The 21,608-nt window shown below is 40.7% G+C and overlaps 2 protein-coding genes across 3 annotated transcripts in view; one reads left to right on the top strand and one right to left on the bottom strand.

Annotated features, from left to right (window-relative positions):
• Nucleotides 1-936: 936 nt before the first annotated feature.
• On the bottom strand, nt 937-9,307 carry copb1 (COPI coat complex subunit beta 1). Of its 2 annotated transcripts, none has more exons than XM_049718744.1 (22): nt 9,150-9,307; nt 8,184-8,333; nt 7,861-8,090; nt 7,543-7,712; nt 7,178-7,292; nt 7,008-7,100; nt 6,800-6,937; nt 6,574-6,693; nt 5,846-5,953; nt 5,626-5,772; nt 5,380-5,525; nt 4,575-4,671; nt 4,336-4,496; nt 4,151-4,271; nt 3,856-4,083; nt 2,966-3,145; nt 2,723-2,867; nt 2,530-2,649; nt 2,313-2,458; nt 2,045-2,134; nt 1,760-1,915; nt 937-1,215 (listed from the first exon to the last, which is right to left on the bottom strand). In XM_049718744.1, exons 2-22 carry the CDS (start codon nt 8,272-8,274, stop codon nt 1,156-1,158), a joined length of 2,862 nt encoding a protein of 953 aa, XP_049574701.1. In that variant the 5' UTR covers nt 8,275-8,333; nt 9,150-9,307; the 3' UTR covers nt 937-1,155. The 2 variants fall into 2 exon arrangements, with proteins under 2 accessions (XP_049574701.1, XP_049574702.1); XM_049718745.2 differs by having other exon boundaries at nt 9,208-9,302.
• Nucleotides 9,308-9,859: 552 nt separating this feature from the next.
• Nucleotides 9,860-21,608, top strand: part of pde3b (phosphodiesterase 3B) — a 39,505-nt gene continuing 27,756 nt past the window's right edge. Inside the window, exon 1 of the mRNA XM_049718743.1 lies at nt 9,860-10,955. Within this exon, the coding sequence (XP_049574700.1) occupies nt 10,077-10,955 (879 nt within the window). The 5' untranslated portion in view covers nt 9,860-10,076. The remainder of the gene's footprint in view (nt 10,956-21,608) is intronic.

Below are 21,608 nucleotides of genomic sequence, written 5' to 3'. Positions count from 1 at the left end.
TGTACCCCTACACCATCAGCGAGCCACATGGAAATAGATTTCCATTAATGCTAACATTTACCAGCAGTACATGTGACCTCGGGCATGTTAACAATGCCAGTTTGTAAAATCTGGTACACTTCAGGACACTTGTTGTGTTGACTGAGGACCGTGACGCCATCTAGTGTCACTAAACTCTAAACTGCAGGCCGGAGGTGAATGGATTTCAGTCCAAACTAGTTATTTTGCGATAACCGAAATGACAAACTTTCTTGGAGGTTAGTGACTCAGATATGAGGTCTGTATCTCATGTAGTCACTGTGCACTGCAGGACCTTGACAGGAGAATTTCCACATCAGTCTCACACTGTGCAACATATCAGGCATGTGAGGAATTCCAATTATAGCCTGGAGTTTGTTCCACAGCTTTACAGCTTCATGTGGGAGTCCCTCTACTTGAGATTGAACATGGCTCCTTCAAATCTTATTGAATTTAATATTTAATGTAACATTGTGTTAGTGCATGACTTTATGCACGGTTTATCATAAATGCCTAAAACAATCAAGCTACTGTGATTGCCACACAATGAATGACTGGCACATTAGCTGCATTCCCCAATGTCAAAGTCGATCCCCCTTCAAATGTCACATTCTGAAATCCAATTTGTGTGGTTGCAAGTCACGTGGATTTCATTTGACTGTGGTCTGCAGTAAATACATAAAAGGCCTTTCTGTTGTTACAAAAGTTGTAAAATTACAAATGCATGAGTACTACTTTCCAAAAGTAATCCCGCAATTTTTCAAATTACTTCTACGATACAGGATACCCCAATTAGTCATCCATGTGATTAATAAATACCACAACCCAAAACGACACTTAAGACATTGTGCTCCTAGACTAGATGACAGTAATAACCATCACGATGTGTGACAATCATTTAGAATCACAACAAATGAATACATTTTATATGGATATTTTAATGGACATTTTTTCAAAATAAATCAGGAATGAGTAGATTGACAAGTGATGTAAAAAAAAACAAAAAAAAAAAAAAACAGCACAGAAGCAACTGAGCAACCAGAGTTGTAAATGTGCAGAGATGCAAGGGATCAGAAAGGATGATACGTAGAAGAGCGGCTAACTTTTACAAAGGGTCAAGCAGCACTCAAAGTTCTTTCAGAGAGTGGCCTTCTTTTGGGAGAGATTGATCTTGTCGCCCAGACTCAAGGCCATCCCCTGCAGAACAGACAAGGGAGGATTTATAACAAGACTGCATTCGATTGGCGATGACATCAAGCTGCATTTACAATGGTGCCTTGACTTAAGCTTCAAACGCGTTCTGACTTCAAAACGTGTGTATCTAAAATCATTTTCTCCCACTTTAGTGGAACGTAAAGCCATTAATCTATTGTAGGAGCCACCATAAAAAAAATCTATATTGTGTTTTGAATATGAAAATAGAACTCTATGGTTATAAAAAAAAAAGGTATATTCATTTTTTTTATATTCTCTATCTTTGTGATGCTGCAGCACCATTTGTGTTCAAATAGCCATTGCTTAAAGGATTATAACGCTGTGACATCTATGCTAGGTTTGTTTGTCAATGGCGGTTTTTATTGTGTGTTAGCATTAAACTGCCAGACTTTAGTAAGGCAAAGCTGTGTGGTTGTTTTAAGTACACGTGTAATTCTTGTTTCACGTTTAGCGACACAAAACCACTGTACTAAATGTTATATCAATACTTTACAAGACAACGCATAGTGGAGACGCAGTGACCCACCTGACTTTTGGCTCGAATGCGTATGTGTCCATTGACAGGTGCATCAGGCCCCAGGTGAATGGGCTTCTCGATGCTGACATTCGCCAGGGCATCTTCACCAAAGATGGAACGGGCATAAAGATTGGCAGCCATGAAACCACAGAAGCCGGACAATGCCTAGTTGATCAGAGACAAAGATACAGACATTTTGCATGTGTCCACCATGTTGCCATAAAATAAGGATTATTTTGAAGTGACACACAAGGACAGAAAACATCCAACACATTGGTTTAGGGGAGAACAAACCTTCTCTGGAGTCAGACATTTCATGTTTGTGGACTTGAGGATATGTTGAAGGTACTGGTTCAAATCAGTGATGTTTGTGTTCACTGTCACCTACCAGGGGGTAATACCAGTCAGTAACTATTGTACATAAATCATCATGTTTCCTTCAAGTTTACAGATTTACTAATTAATAATGCCTATTGCCAGACAGTCTAACTTCAGACAGACAAACCGTACTTGAGGCAAGGCTGTCCCTTACACCAGCGCCAAGCAAACTTCCAAAGCTCACCTTGTTTTCCCACTCAAACTCAGCCCACATCTGCCTGAATTCAGCATCTGTGCAGGACGCCGGCTGGATGTAATCCATGATGTCAATGTGGATGTCGCTGAGGACAACGCAGTTCCTGTCGCTTGCAGCTCCAGACACATCATACACTGGCGACAAAGAATAAAAAAGAAACATGTTGCAATAAAATGTTCTGAATATGTATGCGTATATTTTTTACCTATGTTGCCAAAGATGATGCCGTTTTCAGTCGAAGCCACTTTGACATTGGCCTTGATGTTGGCAAAGTCATGAGGGGCCAGAGTAAGTGGGGAAGGCTTCTCAACAAGCTTCAGGTCACCTGTGGAAAAAGGACTTCAGTAGGAGAACCGGCGCAATGAAATAAAGATGACTTGTCAGTGACCCGAACTTACCTAATGTAGCAAGCTCAAGAGTACAGTTCTGGAGTGTGTCACTGGTTTGATTGACCACCAGCACATCCAGTACAATGTCATACTGGTTGACATGGACATAGGCTTCAGCGTACACTGGGTCAGAGAAACCCGTCAGCTGGGTCACCTAAAAGGGGCACAGACAAAAAAAGAAAGAGCAAAGATTGTTTGCTTTAAGTTGTCATTCAACTTGTGAAGACTTTTGGTGACACAAGGAATGGGTACCTTGTTGAGCTTTGAAGCCAAAGGATCAGCAGCCTCCTTCCTTTGAGTGTTCCCCATAGCAGCCAACAGACTGAGTTGAAACTGGTCCTCCTTAGAGCTCGTCTCGTTTTTGGCTGTGAGCTGCATGAAGGAGATTGGGTCGTCCGCCTGCACCGTTACGTTACGCTTCTCAGACTCTTTCTGGTATTGGGGAGAGAAAAGACAGAAAATGGTATTTGCACCTAACATTGTCCAAATAACAGGCGTCTCTCTCATAAGGGGAAATAAAATGAGATATTCCTCCAAGGTGTAACTTAACTCATTCACTGCCAGCCGTTTTCAAAACAGAGTTGCTCATTTTAGATATGTTTTAGATATATCTTTAAAGACCCCAAAAATAATGTGTTCTCTTGACAATATGACTACTAAAGCGACTGAATTGAAAACAACTTTTAATTGACTCCTTTTAATTGCGAGATGTTTTAGATATATCTTAAAAGACCCCCAAAATAATATGTTCTCTTGACACTGATTTCAGCTCGGCTTAAAATGAACATACAAATCCAATTCATTTACTTGCTGTGACTTATCCTTCATGCGTAACGTCACCCTTGAGTGTGTTTAATTCGGCATGCAATGTCGCCGTCAATAGCCATCTGTTAATCATTACCATAGTTTCCGGACCAAAATTTCACAAGCTAGGGCGAAATGCTCTTTGAATCCTACCCGATGAAAAACATATTTGACAAATACACACATTGGTGGCTTGAATGCTTAATGCTGCTCAGATGAGAAGCAATGCATCTTCCAAGGCAATAAAAACAGTCCAATTCCCAACACTACACTGAGCTGAATGAATGAGAATATTCACAGGCGCTGACTGTCATTTGGTTGGATTCAAGAGCTGTTACCTTCTGTGAAAGCTTCTCCTCCTCCAGTCTGACAGTCAGCATATGTGACAGGGATTTGCGGCACTCCTTGTTGAAAATGTCATTCATGAGTGGCGAGCACTCTGACAGCACCTTGAGGCACAGGGAGATTCGGTCCACATCGTCGTCTGTAATTGGTTTCTTGGGCAGCGACGACTTGCCCAAATGCAGCACAGTGACCATGATCAACATGGCCTCTGCAACAAAAGACTGACAAGGAGAGTGAGGTTAGTTGGACATGTATTCTGACTCACGAGTGTCAGCAAAACAAACATACATTTTGTTGTTTTTTGTCTTGGGCAATAGCAACGTAGCGCAAAGCCACTTTGGTCAGGGTTGTGGCTAGGGAGGCAGCCACGTAGAAGTCACCATCCATCAGGAAGCCCCTGAGTGGAGGCCTGAACAGCAAAAACAGATAATGAGTGAGCTGACAAAATTATGTGCATTGATTTGTTTTTTTACCTATCCTCATCTTTTTTGGAAGGCCTGGATGAGCTGAGGGCACTCTGCGTTACATAAGTGCCCATCTCTGTAACCAGCTTCTGGGCTGGAGCGGCACTCACTTCATCCTCTGGCTTCAACTCCCCTGTCTCTTTCTTGATCTCATTTTCCACTATAGGAATCTGTGCAATTAAAGAGCATGTCAGATATTGGTCACCTACTTTGTGAGCGCTACACAACACATTATAGGACACGCTTACCTCTCCCAGTGATCTGCGGATTTCTGTCATCACATTCTGGATGTCTTCTTTTGTGCTGCAGTATTCACCCAAGATCCACAGCGCTCCTCTGTAGATTCTGTAGAAAAGCACATGATCACAAGCTGATTAGCAGAGTCGCACTGCGTATTGGTACTAATAAAGTACAGTAGAACCTCACTATCAAAAGTAATATGTCAGTTTCTTTAAGTGCCGTTAGGGTTTTTTTTAGAGCGGCTTTGTGCATTTAAACACATTCAGTACTTAACAATTACTCAAGTGTTGTTTGTCACAACCAGTTCAAGTTTAGTGCAACACTGACAAGAAAAAAAACGGGAGGGTCAGATTTAACAGGATACATCACATCTCACTGCGTGAATGTCTCGTGTATGTTTGTTTGCGGGGAATTTCATGTGGAAAAAAGACAGGGTCAGAGAACAAAAAAAAAAAATTTGAACATTGCTAGTTAATTTGGTGGCCTGTACTTCAGTACTGTCCCTGAAAACAAGGATTACATTCAGGGACATAACCATGAGACTCATAAATATCATCTACGCAATGAAGTTAACGCTATCAGTGATGATGAATGTTATAAAGGAAAATGACGAATGAATTATAGTGTGAAAAATGCCTTGTTTCCTGTGTGGTCGAAAACTGAACAATGGTTGGTGTGTGCACTGTTTCTGAACATGATACACTAAGCACTGGCTCCTGTAGCGACAAGAATATTATCCTTGTTTAAATTGTGTTTATATAATTGTAAAGGAATATTTTTTTCCCCAAGTAACTCTTGATGGTTAAGACTTACTTGACAGTTTTAATGGCATGAAAAACTTCCAGCATCTTCTCAATGATGAGTGGTCTCAAGGTGTCAAATCTTTGAATGGCTTCTCGCACAAACTCCAGCACATCAGCGGCGGCTGCTTCATTGGTATCACTTAAGAATTCCATCAGCTGAAAATGTGTCAAATTTTATTCAAAATATGACTGATTAAACGCTGAAACATCATTTTGCTTGCCTTCATTTTCAAGACAATCCTAGAAAATAGCTCACCACAGGAATGACATTAGCCGCCATGTCAGGGAATCGCACACTGCAAGAGTGAAGAGTGCGCACCAACAGCTGCCTGTATTTGTCTGTGTCTTCATGTTCAGTGACATTGTTTGTCTTGATCACCTCTTTCTTCAAAACGATCACCAACTGAACAGGGACACAATAACATACATTCGAAACAGCACAGAGTTGAAAACGGAACACGTACGACTCGACAGACCTCTTCCACGTTGCGTGATGACACAAGATCAAGGGCCAGCTGCAAGGTCTTCTTTCTCACTTCCAGGTCAGGAGTGCCAAGAACACGAAGGATGTCCATCACAAGGTCCTGAGTTTAGGAAGCAGGGGTTATCGTCCATCACAATAGTGTGTCACACATTTGCACCATACATGAAACAATTAGTTGTACATATTAGTGCATTTTTGCCAATTAATGTACAGTAATTGTTTTCCACAACACAGCCATCTTCTGGACATTTTCCTATCACACGACGGCAGCTATCACAATTTTAGTATTGATTTTTACTGTACGAACTACATATTACCCAATGGCTAGAACATTTAAATTTTGATTGATTTATGATTTTTGAAAGAAAAAATGCACGTGTGAAACATCTGATATTAAAAGGTGGCCGCCTAACCTGGTGAGTGATGTGCGATTCGGTGAATAAGCATGCTTTGGCATCAATTGTGGTCGATGAAGCTCATGTGTGAATGTGCTTTATACAAGTTTATTTTGTAATTGTTTATTCAATAAAGTGTTTGAAAGCTGATTGTTCATGCACTGGCATAGAGCCTAAAATCCTTATAAGGATTGATGTTAATAAACTTTCAAACAAATCATGATTTGTTTAATAATGACAAATATAGGAGATTTATTTAAAAGGTCAATGAGAAACACTGCACAAGAAAATACTATATAACATGTGATGCCAGAGATTCAAATACCTGGAGTACACGCTCATGAGTGGGATGTTCCTTAAGCTCAACCAGACGATCAAGGACGATAAGTTTCACATTGTTATCACTCTCCTTGATAATCAAATCAATGTAGCACTGGGCAGCGGCCTGTAAAGGTGTGTGATATGCAGTTATAAAAGAATCATGAAACTTCAATCAGTTTTCTGCAGTTTAATATTCAATCCAATGCTTGCCATGAATCTTGCCAGTGTACCTTAATAGCTGTGGGTGCACTCGAGAGCGTTACAAGCGTGCCAGCTGCCTCATACTTCACCGCTGGGCTGGACGATTGAAGCAGGTTGTAGATGCAACGGATGAAGCGGGCACGCTCAGAAGGGTTTGCATGACACACCTTACAAGGAAAAAAGAGCACGATATTTAAGGTGCTGGCAATTTCTCAAGCGTTTGACGACATAACTTACTTTGTAAATAAGCTCCACAATGACAAGCTGAAGAATATCTCCAAAAGTATGAACTTGATCAATGCATGTGCTGAGGTAATCCAGAGCTCGATCCTAGAGAAAATGATCAAAATTTGTTGGGTCATTACGACTGTTAGTTAAGTTACTTAAGAGGTTGACGTGTAACCGACCTGATCTGCATGAATCAGCATCATAAAAGCGTTTCTCTTGCAGCTTGCATCTTTTTCATTCACAAGAAAGTCATGGATCAGCTCTGGAGCGTCCGGGATGAGATGTTCAAAGTTCCTGAATCAAATAATTATTAGCAAATAAGTATCTTTTTGGCTACCAAAAATATTATTGGTAAGCCATTTTCCCACAAATTAAAACATTCCCAAGGTGTGTGAATAACAATCCATCAATTACAGGCATTCCATCTTCTAAGATAGGGAAAACTTGTCACATGCAAATGAGCCACCGCTGCGGGTGGGGCTTGGGGGCACGCCAATTAAAAAGCGCATTCTCATGGCCCCTATAAATGGCTCTAAATTTTTACCTGTAAATGGTGTAAATGGCTAGGACGGCATTCCGCCGTACATAGCTGTGTCGGTGTTCCAGGCAAGAGCGGATAGCTGGCATGAGAGGCTCAAGCAGCTCAGACTCCTTCAACTTGCACAGGAAACGGAGGGTGGAGCCACGGATAAACTCATTGGGGTGTTGCAGGTCCTACAATTGAAATAATACCTCCCTATTATTTGAGGAATGGATTTTCTAATGATACCATAGCATATTTTTCATGGCATGAATACGTCTTCACAGTGGATGCATTTTGGACATCATGTAAATCAAAAATCTCCAGACTTTGTTGCCGTACCTTCCTGTAGGCGTCACAGACCAGGATCATCTCCTGGAGAAGCTTGCCATCCGGAGTGGTTTTGGGCACAATCTCCCAAAACACAAGCAGGAGTTTTTTAATGGTGTGGTCTTGAAGAGGCAACACAAAGCGAATTATGGTCATCAGAAGTCCTGGCAACTTCTCTCCATTCAGGATCATGATGATCACTTTCTTCAGTGCCTCAGTTTTCGCTTTAATCTCCCCCTTTTCTGTAACAAAATAATGATTAACACAGATCACAGAAACGTCCATACAAGAAAAAATTGGTAATTCTATAGCTCATATAACTATTAAATAATTACCCAGATCAGTCTTGAGACTGACTTCAGAGGGGGGCTCTGAGTCAGAAGTGACATTGATCAGAGTGTAGCAGACATTCTCCGCAGCTGTCATTTTGCTGCTGGACTAGATTGATCTTGAAAAATCCGAAGAATCACTGACCAACTTTTCACCTGCAGTGAACACAAAAATCTGTAAAGTGAGTTGGTGGTAGCAGACGTAACCAGTAAAGAAGAAATTTACATAGCATTGTATGGCTGGAAGTAATTATTTTTGTAATAGTTGTATAATCTGTCAATTAATTGTTTGATTAGTCAGAATATGACGGTTTCAATTTGTAACCCTTTAGCAAAAAAACGGCATCATTTCAAATTGACAGTGCAGAAAATAATGCAGACAGAATGAATTAAGGCATGTACTAAATAATATTGATGTATAACACTTGCCGACAGTAAAATCAGCACGAAATAATCTTAACACGTTTAAGAAGATGTTCTCTGGGACCTAAAACTAAGAAGAAATGCATGATGAATAAGATAGGTAGTACTTGTATTGTTTGCAAACTGACAGCATATGTCTAAAAGAGGTGCAGATCCAATGAAAACGTTCCATCACGTTAAGGGCACACTTTCATTTCGAAATAATAACGATTAACATGCCATATGCGACTTGAGTAAACACAAATGAATGAAGTGACACGTAGTATGGAACGTGTGGACTGACCCCCGTGCTCCGTGGACATCGCGCAGTTCGACAGCAAGATCAGATATTTTATGAATAAACACAAGCACTCTCTCATTTAATAAAAATGATAGATGAAATGTTGGCAACAATCAACTAGCAACCATTGGCTAGCGGCAGTTTCTCTTTTCTAGGCCAACGGATTGAAATGGAGGACACAGATGCTAATGCTACCTCGCTATCTGACACCAAATAAAAACGCATCGAAATTGTTAGCAGTAGTAGCAAAGGGTATACGCATAATTCACCTCGATTCGCCACCAACTGCTTGCAACGCGTCCTTCCTATGGAAGTTGTAATATTTACATTTATAAAAGTCAGTCGCCCCGTCTGACGAGCTGTTTCGTCGGGTCGCCACTACTTCCTCTTGACGTGGAACTCGGAAATGTTGAGAGCCACATCACTGCTACGGTATCCCAAGAAGGTCCAATTACATAGAACAGATCATAAAGCAAAATAAAAACAGCACCTCGTGAAAAACGAAGTACGTAGTGTAACAGTAATAATTGTAGCCTGGATAAGTATATAAACACAGACCGTAGTCATTAATTTTATATTGCTTAAACTACCTATATACAGTAGAAGCAAATTCGTGTTGGACCAAAAAAGGCAACACTAAAAGCCGCAGCGTTCTATTTGTATTGAATTGAATGAACTGCTTAAATAGTGATGTATGGTATCTTTTGTATCTTCACAAAAAAAGGGATAAGCTGTAGAGTAAAAACCATATCAGTTTATTGAGTAATTTACTTGGGGGGAAAAGCAAAACAACATTATACAGTAATCAAGGAGGGAGATGTTTTTAAAATTTAGACTAAATAATAAGATATTTACCATTATTATTATTATTATTATTATTCATGTCTCTAAATCCTCCTCGCCCCGCCCCCCTGACAAGCTACGCCCCTGGCGTTATTGCGAGGTGAACGAGTGACCACGAGTCCATGCAATGTCAATCGTTACTCTTAGGCGGCGCCAGCGAGGCCGTTGGTTGTAAAAACAACATCTCACCTTGATTCTTCAGTGCCACTGCACTGCTGGAGCATGTTACTGGGACCGACCGACTATGGAGCGCGTTCGCCGTCATGTAGTCCAGCGTTAGCGCGACGAGAATAGACCGTCGATTGGGGCTTTGCCGCGGGGGGTGACGGACGACGTGTCGCTGTCGTCGAGCCATGGCCGCGCGGGAGCAAGGAGAGGCTGCACGCGGTAAAGCGAGGCACCACCACGACGGAGGCAACAGCAGCAGCAGCTCGGACGGCTTCAGGAACGGCTATGTGAAGAGCTGCGTCACCCCCCTGAAACAGGACCACCACAGGGGCTTTTTGTTCGGCGAAGACCTGCTGGGCTCCAAGGTCTTCAGGGTTTCCGCCGTCTACATCGGCGCCGTGGTGACTTTGGCGCTTTCCGCGCTGCTCTGCCGGAGCTCGCCGAGCGACTCGCGGTGGGATTTGCGGACTTTGTTGACGGGCTTCTCGCAGTCCGCCAGTCCCCTCTTCAGCATCGGCTGTGCCTTCTTCTTCCTGACCTTCTACCTGAGGAGAAGGAAGAAGGAGGAGGAGGGCAGCCACTGGTGGCTCCTGTCGCTGCCGGCGTCGTGCTACCTCGGGGACTTCGTGGTGCTTCGCTTTTTGCAGTGGGGAGAGGAGCAGCACCAGATGCAAATGGTGGGCAGGTTGTTGTTCGTCTTGGGATGCGTGGGGCTCCTCACGCTCGTCCCCACGCTCAAGCTGAAACACAGCGTGCTCGTCCTGCTCTTCGCCAGCGTGGTGTGGCAGCTCTCCTTCAGCAGCTTAAGCGGACTGCCGCCGCTCCTCAGGCCGTTGCTCGCCTGCGTCGCCGGGCTCTGCGGCTCCTTGCTGGGGCTCGGCTTCGACCGATGTTACCCGCCCAGGGACGCTCCGAGCGGTGGCTCCGCCACGGAGGACAAGGTGCCCGTCATCCGAGCCAGGAGACGCTCCAGTTGTGTGTCACTGGGGGAAACTTCAAGCAGTTATTATGGCAGCTGTAAAATGCCCCGGAGGCCGTCTTTACCGTGTATATCCCGGGAGCAGGTAAGAAAAGTGGACGACACTCCACGCACTTCCACGTTTGTTGTTGTCGCGGGCCCAACAACAACAAGCCCCACATGTTCACTTGAGGAGGAAACAGCGTGTTGTGGAAAGTTGCTGCTAAGAAACGTACTAAGAAGTGATAAAAGTACATTTGAATCAGAAACGGCATTGAGTAGAGTTTGCAAAAGTGTTCGCACTCTTTCAAAGTAATTTTTTGGTGAAAAACTGACTGGTAAAGTAGGAGGACTGATTCTACTCATTTACTTGACTTCAAGTATTAAAGTATGAACTCTCAAATGTACAAAGGTTACAAAGAGTAGAGCGCAAAATCAATAGGCAGAAGTACTTTGGCTCATTTACTTAAGTATTAAAGTTACAGAGATTAAAATGTACATAAGTACAGAAGCAAAAAAAAATGCATTGAGCAACGATGGCAAACGTATTACTCTGTATTTAAGTGGAACGACAGATACTTGTGTAAAAAAGACTACTAAAAGTAGGCATCCTGATTGTTACAAGTAAAAATGACTTAATACAGGTTCTGCAGTGTATTAGAAGCACACAAATTGTATTGAGCAAAAGTACTCACACTCGATACATAAATAGGAAGACATATTTTTGCATGAAAAAAGACTAGTTGGAGTACGGATTCAACTCCTTAACTGTAAACTATAATGCAAAAGTACATTTCAGTCAGAACTTGTAGTGCAAAGGTACCGAACTTGCATTGAGCAGAAGTGGCAAGATAATTTGCGCTGTATTTATATACGAAATAAAAGTACAGGTTTTTGTGTAAAAAACAAAACAAAAAGACTGCTACAAAGTAGAAAGTAGGTTAAAAGTACAACTAAAATTAGATTAGTACTAAAATACAATTTACATAACCTTATTTATTAAATTCCAAATAATTTATTCAGCAATATTTCTAAACTGTTTTTCAGTAGCCAGACACAGCAAATTTACTATATGGTAGGAGAAATAAAATTTCTCATAAGAAGTGTAGTTTTAATGGATGTGTGTGTCCAATCAAATTATGCTGTTCTCTTGCCAGATTTTCATTAATGCATATCAATAAATAGTCATGTTTTTTTTTTTCTTCAATTTACTGTCTTAATTCTTTTCAAATTCGAGAGTCACCCACTTCCACTGCGCACTTATATAGAGATACTTGTTTTAAAAATGAACATTCTGGTAATAGAAGAACTGCTTTAACTCCTGTATTTTTGGGTAATAGTAAAATAGAAGTCCCAAACGTTAACTCTTTCTATGCGTTTCTTTTATGTATATGACGTGTTGTCATCTGTGGTAATTGAAAAAGTAATGAGCCTATCTTGACAAAGGAGTAGAAAGTACAGATATCTGTTTTCAAGCATAAGTGGTAAAAGTAAAAAGCTGTAAAAAAATATTTATATTCTCCCAAAACAGTACATAAGTACAGTATCAAAATATTTGTACTTGATTCCTTCTCACCACTGGCATTGAGTGTGAATGCCAAGAGTTGCAGCAGCTGAGCAAATATGACAAATAAAGCAATTAATTAAGGCATTTAATCTGGTTAGCACGCCATAGCGTATCATGACAATCCCCAGATAGCATGCAAATATGCCTTGGAGCTGTGGCCTCAATGGGAGGAGACAACAAAGCAAATGTATCTGATTTGACTGGTTCAGGACATGTCCACCCGAATGTCTAATTTTTTTTGGGTTCCAGATAGCAATAGGCTGTCATTTTTAAAGCTTTCAGAAAACAAGCTTCAAACAAACATGAAGAGTACAGTTGACTCAATTCAATCTTTGCTGATTACTTAGACCTGGATGACTGGGAATCTACTCACTCACAGGAAAAACAACAATATACAAAAAAATAGTTTTATATCTCCCTGATGCAAAGATATTGTGTAAGTGCTGTATATCGTTGTTTTTTTCTATTGTTCTCTATTTGTCAGCACAGTGATCTTATTCCCGTACGTCAGACATTTTTAGTTTATGTATTGACAGAAATACCACTGTTGATTTTACACAAAGATACTGGGAAGATATTTGGAGTATGAAGACACATAATAGAGAAGTTATTTCTCACTCTATCGAGGAATGGAGGCATCAGAATGAGTGGCCGAGACAGTTGCTGTTAATTTACAGAGTAGCGCTTGACAGCCGGGGATGTGTTTTCTTGCGGACAGAGATTTTCATGCCCGCATCGATTTTAATTCTAAAAATTGCTATGATCATCACAGCTTGATTGTTTAGAATGAGAAAAACAATTGCTTTACTTTAGGGCTGGGCAATATGACTGAAAAGTACATCCCGATATCAGTATTTTATATTGGTCGAAACATTTCTTTATTAACTGATGAAAAATAATGACCCGGAAAAAAGGCTGAAATTGATTTTTATTATGACATATAATTAAAAAAAACATACAAAAATCAAATTAACTGGCTTATCTAAATCAATGTAGTTTTAAACGTGTCTAGTAGGACATTGACCATCACCCTTAGACTCCTTTTATTTATTTTTTTTCCTTTCTCTTTATCGGCATACTCTGGACCAGTAGTCCATTCATAATTTACTTGGCCAATTGTGACTACGGTCGCATTGGGAAAATCATCCTGCCGCTGTTGCACTATGTGAGCTGATGTGTTCTGAGAGTGCGCTCTGCTCACTTTCATTTCCGAACACAGACGTACCCCAATTTCAATGCTGGCACCAGCGCAAGCTGTTTTGGGGGACTCTGAATAACCCAACAGCAAATTTGAGCAACGCACCGAGTTTCCGAATGGTCGGAGTGAACGTGCCCTAGAAGCACAGTCCCAACGAGTGAGTGGAGAGAATTGTGCTTATCTTACAAAGTCATTTAAACGGCATCTGTTCAGTTAGGAGAAATAGTCAATGATCTGATGTGGATGTGAATGATTCTGTGCACTCTGCAGTTAGTTTCTCTTAGTTGATTTTAAATGCGCTGGATACGTTAGGTTGGATTTAGCAGTGTTAGAGAACATTGCGCTTGAAGGCACAATGATGAACAATGCATTTAGGTGTTCTCATGTCTTCAGCAGCTGTCCAGTATGTGACTAGTATTGTTTTCATGATTTGAAGTGTGCGCGCCTGTGTGTGAAAGTTCACCCAAAGAGGCGAGAACTACCGCAGAAGCCGTTTGGATTACGTGTGCAGCTGTCTGTGGGCAGATTTTGTCAACCAAACAACGTCACTACCCTGCATGACAGCAAGCTCAAAACTCAACAGGTTTAGATGAGATTAGAAGGCAGACCACATGTTTGAACAACAAATGCGTAGTGAAGTGTTAATATGGTTGGAAGGAGAATAGGTCACAATTTATTTGCTTGGATTGTGAAATTGCAGCTCTCTCTTTGCTTTAATTTCCAAACAAGATGGTGGCAGCAATTTCAACTTAACTCACATCACAACAAGCCCCAGTTTGGAAACTAAATGAGAGAAAAGACTGGCAAGTAGTATTTTTATAACAATCAAATGACTTAGCCTTGGTAAAGTCTAGTTTCTTAACGCTAACTTTAAAAACACCATCTTTGGGCTAACAAATAGCATCAATGGTGCTCTGTTTTATCCTTGATGCAGCAGATATTTGAACACAAACAATGCAGAAACACAGCCAAACAAAATAATACTCACAGGTATGTACTGTTTTATGCATTCATTCATGCATTCATTCATTCTTCCAAACCTTCAGTGAATAATGACAAGACATTGTACATTGTTCTCCCACTGTGCAATAATTGCACTTAAATCTGTCAAAAACAGTATTTCCTGGACTATAAATCGCTCTGGAGTACAAGTCGCACCAGCCATAAAATGCATAATAAAGAAGAAACAAATATATATATACATAAGTCGCAATGGAGTACAAGTCGCATTTTTGAGGACTTTATTTGACAAAATCCAACACCAAGAACAGACATGAATAGGCAACAACAGGCTAAATGATACGGTATGCTAACGTTACACAAACAAACGAGAAACTGAGAATGTGCCTGACGTAACAGATTAACAGTTATTCAAATAACTATAACATAAATAACACATTTATCAAATCATTCGTGTCACTCCAAATCATTAAATCCATCGAAAGTCAAAGTCCCAAAGTCAAAGTCCCAATGATCATCATCACACACACATCTGGGTGTGGTGAAATTTGTCCTCTGCATTTAACCCATCCCCATGTGATTTTGATCCATCCCCTGGGGGAGAGGGGAGCAGTGAGCAGCAGCGGTGCCGCGCTCGGGAATCATTTGGTGATCTAACCCCCCAATTCCAACCCTTAATGCTGAGTGCCAAGCAGGGAGGCAATGGGTCCCATTTTTATAGTCTTTGGTATGACCCAGCTGTGGTTTGAACCCACAACCTTCCAGTCTCAGGGCGGACACTCTACTACTAGGCCAGACTCATCGTCAGTTGCGGTTCCAATTATCCCACAGGCCGATATAGCTATATATAAACTATATAACTACCGTATTTTCCGGACTATAAGTCGCTCCGGAGTATAAGTCGCACCAGCCATAAAATGCCCCAAAAAGTGAAAAAAAACATATATAAGTCGCTCCGGAGTATAAGTCGCATTTTGGGGGCAATTTATTCGACAAAATCCCACACCAAAAACAGTCATGAACGAGCAACAACAGGCTAAACGATAGCAACAACAGGCTAAACGATAGGTATGCTAACGTGACAAACACAAACAAAGAGCTGAGAACGGGCCTGACGTAACATATAGAGTGATTAAGGACAACTATTACATGAATAACATGTTTATAAAACCATCAGTGTCACTCCAATTCATTAAATAGCAACAACAGGCTAAACGATAGGTATGCTAACGTGACAAACTCAAACAAAGAGCTGAGAACGGGCCTGACGTAACATATAGAGTGATTAAGGACAACTATTACATGAATAACATGTTTATAAAACCATCGGTGTCACTCCAATTCATTAAATAGCAACAACAGGCTAAACGATAGGTATGCTAACATGACAAACACAAACAAAGAGCTGAGAACGGGCCTGACGTAACATATAGAGTGATTAAGGACAACTATTACATGAATAACATGTTTATAAAACCATCAGTGTCACTCCAATTCATTAAATCCATCGATCGTTCTTTGTCAACAATGGGTGCGCACGGCTGAGGGCGCTTGCGCTTCAAAATATTCCACAGGCTCATATAACGATAGATAAACTATATTTTAAATAACTATAATACAAGCCAATAATATTATCAAACCATCCGTGCACTTTAATTCCATTAAATCCATCGATCAAATTCCTCGTCCTTTGTCAACATCGCCGCGCGTGCGCCCTGACGTCAGCCTCGTCTTTATTCCACAGATCTACTATATAACTATATTGTAGCGTTAACAAAGTACAAGGATAGACGTAGGTTTGGTAAACGGCTCTTTATTAAACAAAACAAACTTCCAAGCGTGTGGCGGCGTGGACTTCCAGACAGACCGGGCGTGCGTAATGGCCATGTCCGAGCCCCACGCACCGTTCGCGGACAGCCACTCGGCCGAGCGTCGGCCCCCGACTCAGTAGAGACCGGGCGTGCGTAAAAGCCATAATAGTTTTTCAAACCTTCTATGTCACTCCAAATCCTTAATTCCTTCAAACTCGTTGTCCTCCGTGTCACTTAGAAATGGTCACCGCTAATGATGGTAGTCCTTGTGTGGGCACGTTTGTATGTAAACAACCGGCGCGCCGCGCTACTGACGTCACTTGAAATAGTAATCCATTGGTACATCACGGTTCTCCAAACTTTCTTTCTGCTGCTCGATTACTGTTTTCAGCTGCATATTTTACAACTTGAAGTTTGTAACCTGCAAAATATGAGTTTCTTTTTGGTGCCATTTTTCTTAAGCCCACCCAGTTGATGAGTCACGGCCAACGGTAAAATTTAGAGCGCCCTCATCCAGTTTCGTCTGAAAATATAATTTTTTTTGGTTGTTTTATCAAAGTCAAAGTCTGCTTTATCGTCGATATATTTTTTTATATACTAAGACACACAAAGAGATTGAAATTACATTTCCACTATCCCTCGGTGAGATAGTACACATATGCATACAAGCATCACAAAAAAAAACCAAGAAGGCACTAACAATGAATAAATAAGAGTATTGAATAAATGATAAATAAACAAATAATAATAAATAATAATAATAAATATAAGAGGAGCAAAAATGGAGCAAGTGTACATACAGCAGACAGTGGACTTGGATATGGTGCTTTAAAGTGTTAATTGCTTTATTTGACGTTTTCTCTATTTTTTATGTTTTGAATATGTTCAAGATAAAGAAATAAAAGCATGTGAAGTGATCAACTATACTAAAAATAACATGGGAAGTGGTCAACTATACTTGTAAGTGATGTCTTAATGATCAAGTAAAAATTTGTGAAAAAAAACATATATAAGTCGCTCCTGAGTATAAGTCGCCCCCCCACCCAAACTATGAAAAAAACCGCGACTTATAGTCCGGAAATTACGGTATATATAAACTACATATCAAATAACTATAACATGAATAGCAAAGTCATGTGGTGTCATTTTTACTGCGGTGAATGACTTGGAAGGCACAATAAACAAACGCTCAACACAATCAGTTGCGCCTTAAGTTAAGCAACAGAATAAGCTTATGGTCACTTCCTAGTTGTCATCTCTGTGGATAGGCTGACCTTGATATGTATCACACACAAGAAGAATAGATCATAAATGTTGAACATTTACCAGTTACAGCCCGAACTATTTTCCGAGCAGACAGGGGAAGAAAAATCATTAACATATAGCAGACCACCGATAATTAGTCAGGATAATCTTTTAGAGATATCTGATAATTGGGCATTTGCTGATTTTGATCGGAAGAGGAGGCAACTCGTATTTGTTTGAGATTTTGACGCAGATTGTTTGGTCCAAATTATCAGGCATGCAGCTAGGAAACAGGTCATTTTACAGTTTTAGTAATATTAAGTTGAAAACACAACTAAACATTTATGTGCTGTCAATAAATTATATTTAATTATCAGATTAGGTCCTTATGCGCTGCAGTATTCTTTTATGACGGTGTTGAAAGTGACGTCGGTGCTATTATAGACACCGCAAAATACCGTATAACCATAACGCTGCCCAACGTAATTTTTACCCCAGTTAGGACACTGACAAATTGACAGTTTATTTCAGAGCTATGAATTGCTTCCCTCACTTGTAATTACGTACAGTACGTACTCTAAAACAATTGCTCTCCAACAATAAAAATGAAAACCTAAGCAAAGTTTGATTTGTTTTCATGCTGCTGTCGTTATTTTCGATTATTTTTAACAAGCTAGTTTTTATTACAATTAGGTAAAAACAATAATTTACCATAGTTCCCCGGTGTAAAGAATAATCTGCCTACAATTAAATATAATGTTTCTCCCTCAAATAATATCATACAAGTATTAAAATATTGTGTAATTGTCATGAAAACGAAGTGGCACTGGTGTTCTCTAAAAAACACAAACAACATCAGTGGCCGGCCCCGCTTGCAATGCAGTGTTGAATTCACAGAAGGCCCCGTTATTGTGTGCAAGAGGGCAGGCGGGGGTAAGTAATGCACTTAACCAAACCCCCTCCCCAACGAGAAGAAGCAAGCTTGGCTGGGCTGTGGAGGGAAACGCCAGAAGGGGGGACATTGCTGAAAACACGCAGCGGCTCTCGGCTGTCACGTTCACTTGCTGTAAAGCCATGCGGAATGATATAACATTGACGTCACGGCTCGGTGACGTACCAGCGGCTGATTAAAATGAAGACTAGAAAAAAAATGCGGAGTCGTATTAATCATCCTGTAGAATATAGTTTGCACCCTGTAGAAGGGAGGCGAGACCCCGCAATGCTCTATCTTCACACTAATACCATAAAAAGACAGTATTGTAGCTTTTGCTTTGCTTTTGAGTGTCATTTTATCTAGAATGAAGGTTTAAAAAAATGCTCGTTGACTATGTGGGGAAGTGTTTCTCTACTAGTTATATAATTTTAATTTCTCAGTCAGGGTTATGAAGCTCCTAAGCCAGAAGGAATACGTGTAAACTAGATTGGATTTGAGTGGAGATTTTTTTTTTTTTTATGTAAAATGTTCTATAGTTGTGCAAGTACGGTATTACGCGTATTATCTAATGGTCTCTTTATCGTACTCGTAACCTTGTGTCTGTGATGACGCTTTTTAATGTGTTTATTGATCTTATCAGCTATCCACTGTTCGCTAAACATTCTCGAACGTAAGTATTATAGTAGATGGGGCATTGCACCGCTATGATTTCCAAGTAAAAGTATCTTATGAAAGACAGTCTAATCTTTCTCGGAAGTTGTATGACGCAGGGCCACTTTAAGAAATTAATAATTTAAAAAAATCTTTTCATTGTATTTAGCTTCCTACTCAGGTGACGTCAACATTTGTTACAAGTCTCCATAGAGAAAATAACCTCGGTTTTAGTATGCCCTAGCTTGTGAAGGTTTTGTTTTCCCAGATTGTTACCAGTTTTCATAGAAACGCTTCTGTCTATTGTGTCCTTTTTGTGTTGTTTTTCAGTTGAATCATAACCAAGTTCCACTGAATATATTTAAATATCAAAGGTCCAAGCGTCCTTAGCATATGTAAGGTCATATTTTGGATTGCATTCCAAGAGAATGAGTCCATGTGAGCTGCAGTGTTGTGGCTCTTGTGTAACACTTGCACTATGAAGACAAAGATGTTCTAATTCATTGCTAAACAATCCTTAATGGACACTGACCCAGGTACCGTTGCAAACAGTAGAACATTGTGTGTATAAGACATCAGAAGATGAATCAACATTTGTGACTTATGCATCTGTTTAATGAGTATGTGTGCATATTTTAAAATAATCTGCACTGACTGGAGAGTTTACTCCGAAAATTTGATCACGCTTTGATGAGATTGCGAAGCTGCCATTTGAAAGTGTTATGTGTCGTAAGGTGGCATGTTTGGAGCGAAACAGGATGCAATGACTGCATTGTCAGCTTGCCGGCGTGAGTGCAAACAGATGAGGAAATGCTGGAGCGGGTACTCCAAAACTCGCATTGCCCTGGTAACGGTTTGCGTCATGATCACCAGCAATTAGCTTGCAGCTCTTTAGTTTTCATGATAGGTCTAGCAGAGGCCGGCCCTAATGACCCCAGTGTCTGAGGAGGTGCTGTCAGAACAGCTTTCACAGCATATTCATAGAGGCGTTAATGTTGTTACTTCATTTATGTACTTGTACTCGTTAATCACGCTCATAAATTGCTCTCAATTTCGAGCTCTTTTAGCTTCAAGGTACTGCAGTACAGCGTGTCCTCCATATAAAACCTTTGACCTCATCTACTGTATGTGCTTGATTTTTTTTTTTTTTTTAATGATGTCAAAAGCTCATTCCTGCATTACTTTGTGCTTTGTTGAGACACTAATTGTTGGCTTGGCGAGAGGAATGCAGTACTATCAACATCCAAGTTTTTTTTTCTTTTTTTTTTTTGCCTGTCTTGAAAGCCTGTTCCCACTATTTTAAAATCAAATGACAGATAAGTGAAGACGTTGTGTTCCCAGAGCAGTACATGCAGGCATTAAATGACTTTTTTAAAGCTTGTAAAGGCACAAATATGTTCCCTACAATGGAAACTGTTCCGGTGGCTCAGCTTTAGAGGTCGTTGAACCTTGCATGTGCTGAATGTTTGCTCAATCCAGTGACAGGGAAAAAGGAAAGAGAATGTTTAAGTGACAGTGGGAGTCCATGCTTGAATGGAAGAATGTAGTAAATGTTTTTTTTTTCCCAATTTACTGCCTCTTAATAGTCTCCAGATGACCTAACTGATATAAGACATGGGTTTCTGTTGATCATTTCAAGGAAGAGACAAGACAGATCATTGTCATTTTAATTTTCTATACCATCTCTCGTGCCACTTTGGCTTACATTCTAACCATTACAAAGCACATTTTCACCAACAACCCCCCAGACTTTTCTTTCACCCCCCTGCTCTGGTTCTCATTTTCTTTTCTGTCTTCCTCTATGTGCCTCTTTTGAAAACGGTGTCAGCGCCGCAGCTTTTACACCAAAAGGCTGTTGCTAAGTGACGGTTGACGTCAGCCGCAGCTACAGAGGAGGGCTTGTGTGTGTTTAGCAGCTGAGGGCAGATCCCTCTGAAAAGGGCAAAAACTGTGAAGCGCTATTAGTCAGTGCTATGAAAACCCCAACTTTCGTCCAGCAGACTCGCCATATCCCATAACTGCAATATTTCAAACTCTGAGTAATGCGTGAAAATAAAGTTGAATGTTAAAGTTTAAAAAGGATAATGGAAAAAGTGCTTGTCCCCACCCCTTCTTTTTCACATTTAATTTAGTCTATCACTGTCTCAGCTCAGGCACCACTCGCCCCCCCCCTGTGCACAACTACACACAGAACCTCAAATGCCCCCCTTACGCATACACATGCACACATTGCCTCTGCACTTAATGTGATAGATAATGTTTTGATTGGATTTGTGTGTGGCGAAGGAAGACTTAGCTAAGTTATCTCCCCCATCCGGCTGAGTTTACTCTCCAGCTGTCCGCCGTTGTTCACCTGTGTTTTTGCCAACCCCCACCAAGTATAACCTCCCCTC

Source organism: Syngnathus scovelli, chromosome 4 (assembly GCF_024217435.2).
Source record: "Syngnathus scovelli strain Florida chromosome 4, RoL_Ssco_1.2, whole genome shotgun sequence".
In the NCBI taxonomy this organism is placed as follows: Eukaryota; Metazoa; Chordata; class Actinopteri; order Syngnathiformes; family Syngnathidae; genus Syngnathus; species Syngnathus scovelli.
Note: the sequence above shows the minus strand (reverse complement) of the source record. Positions and strands in the feature narration are given on the sequence as shown.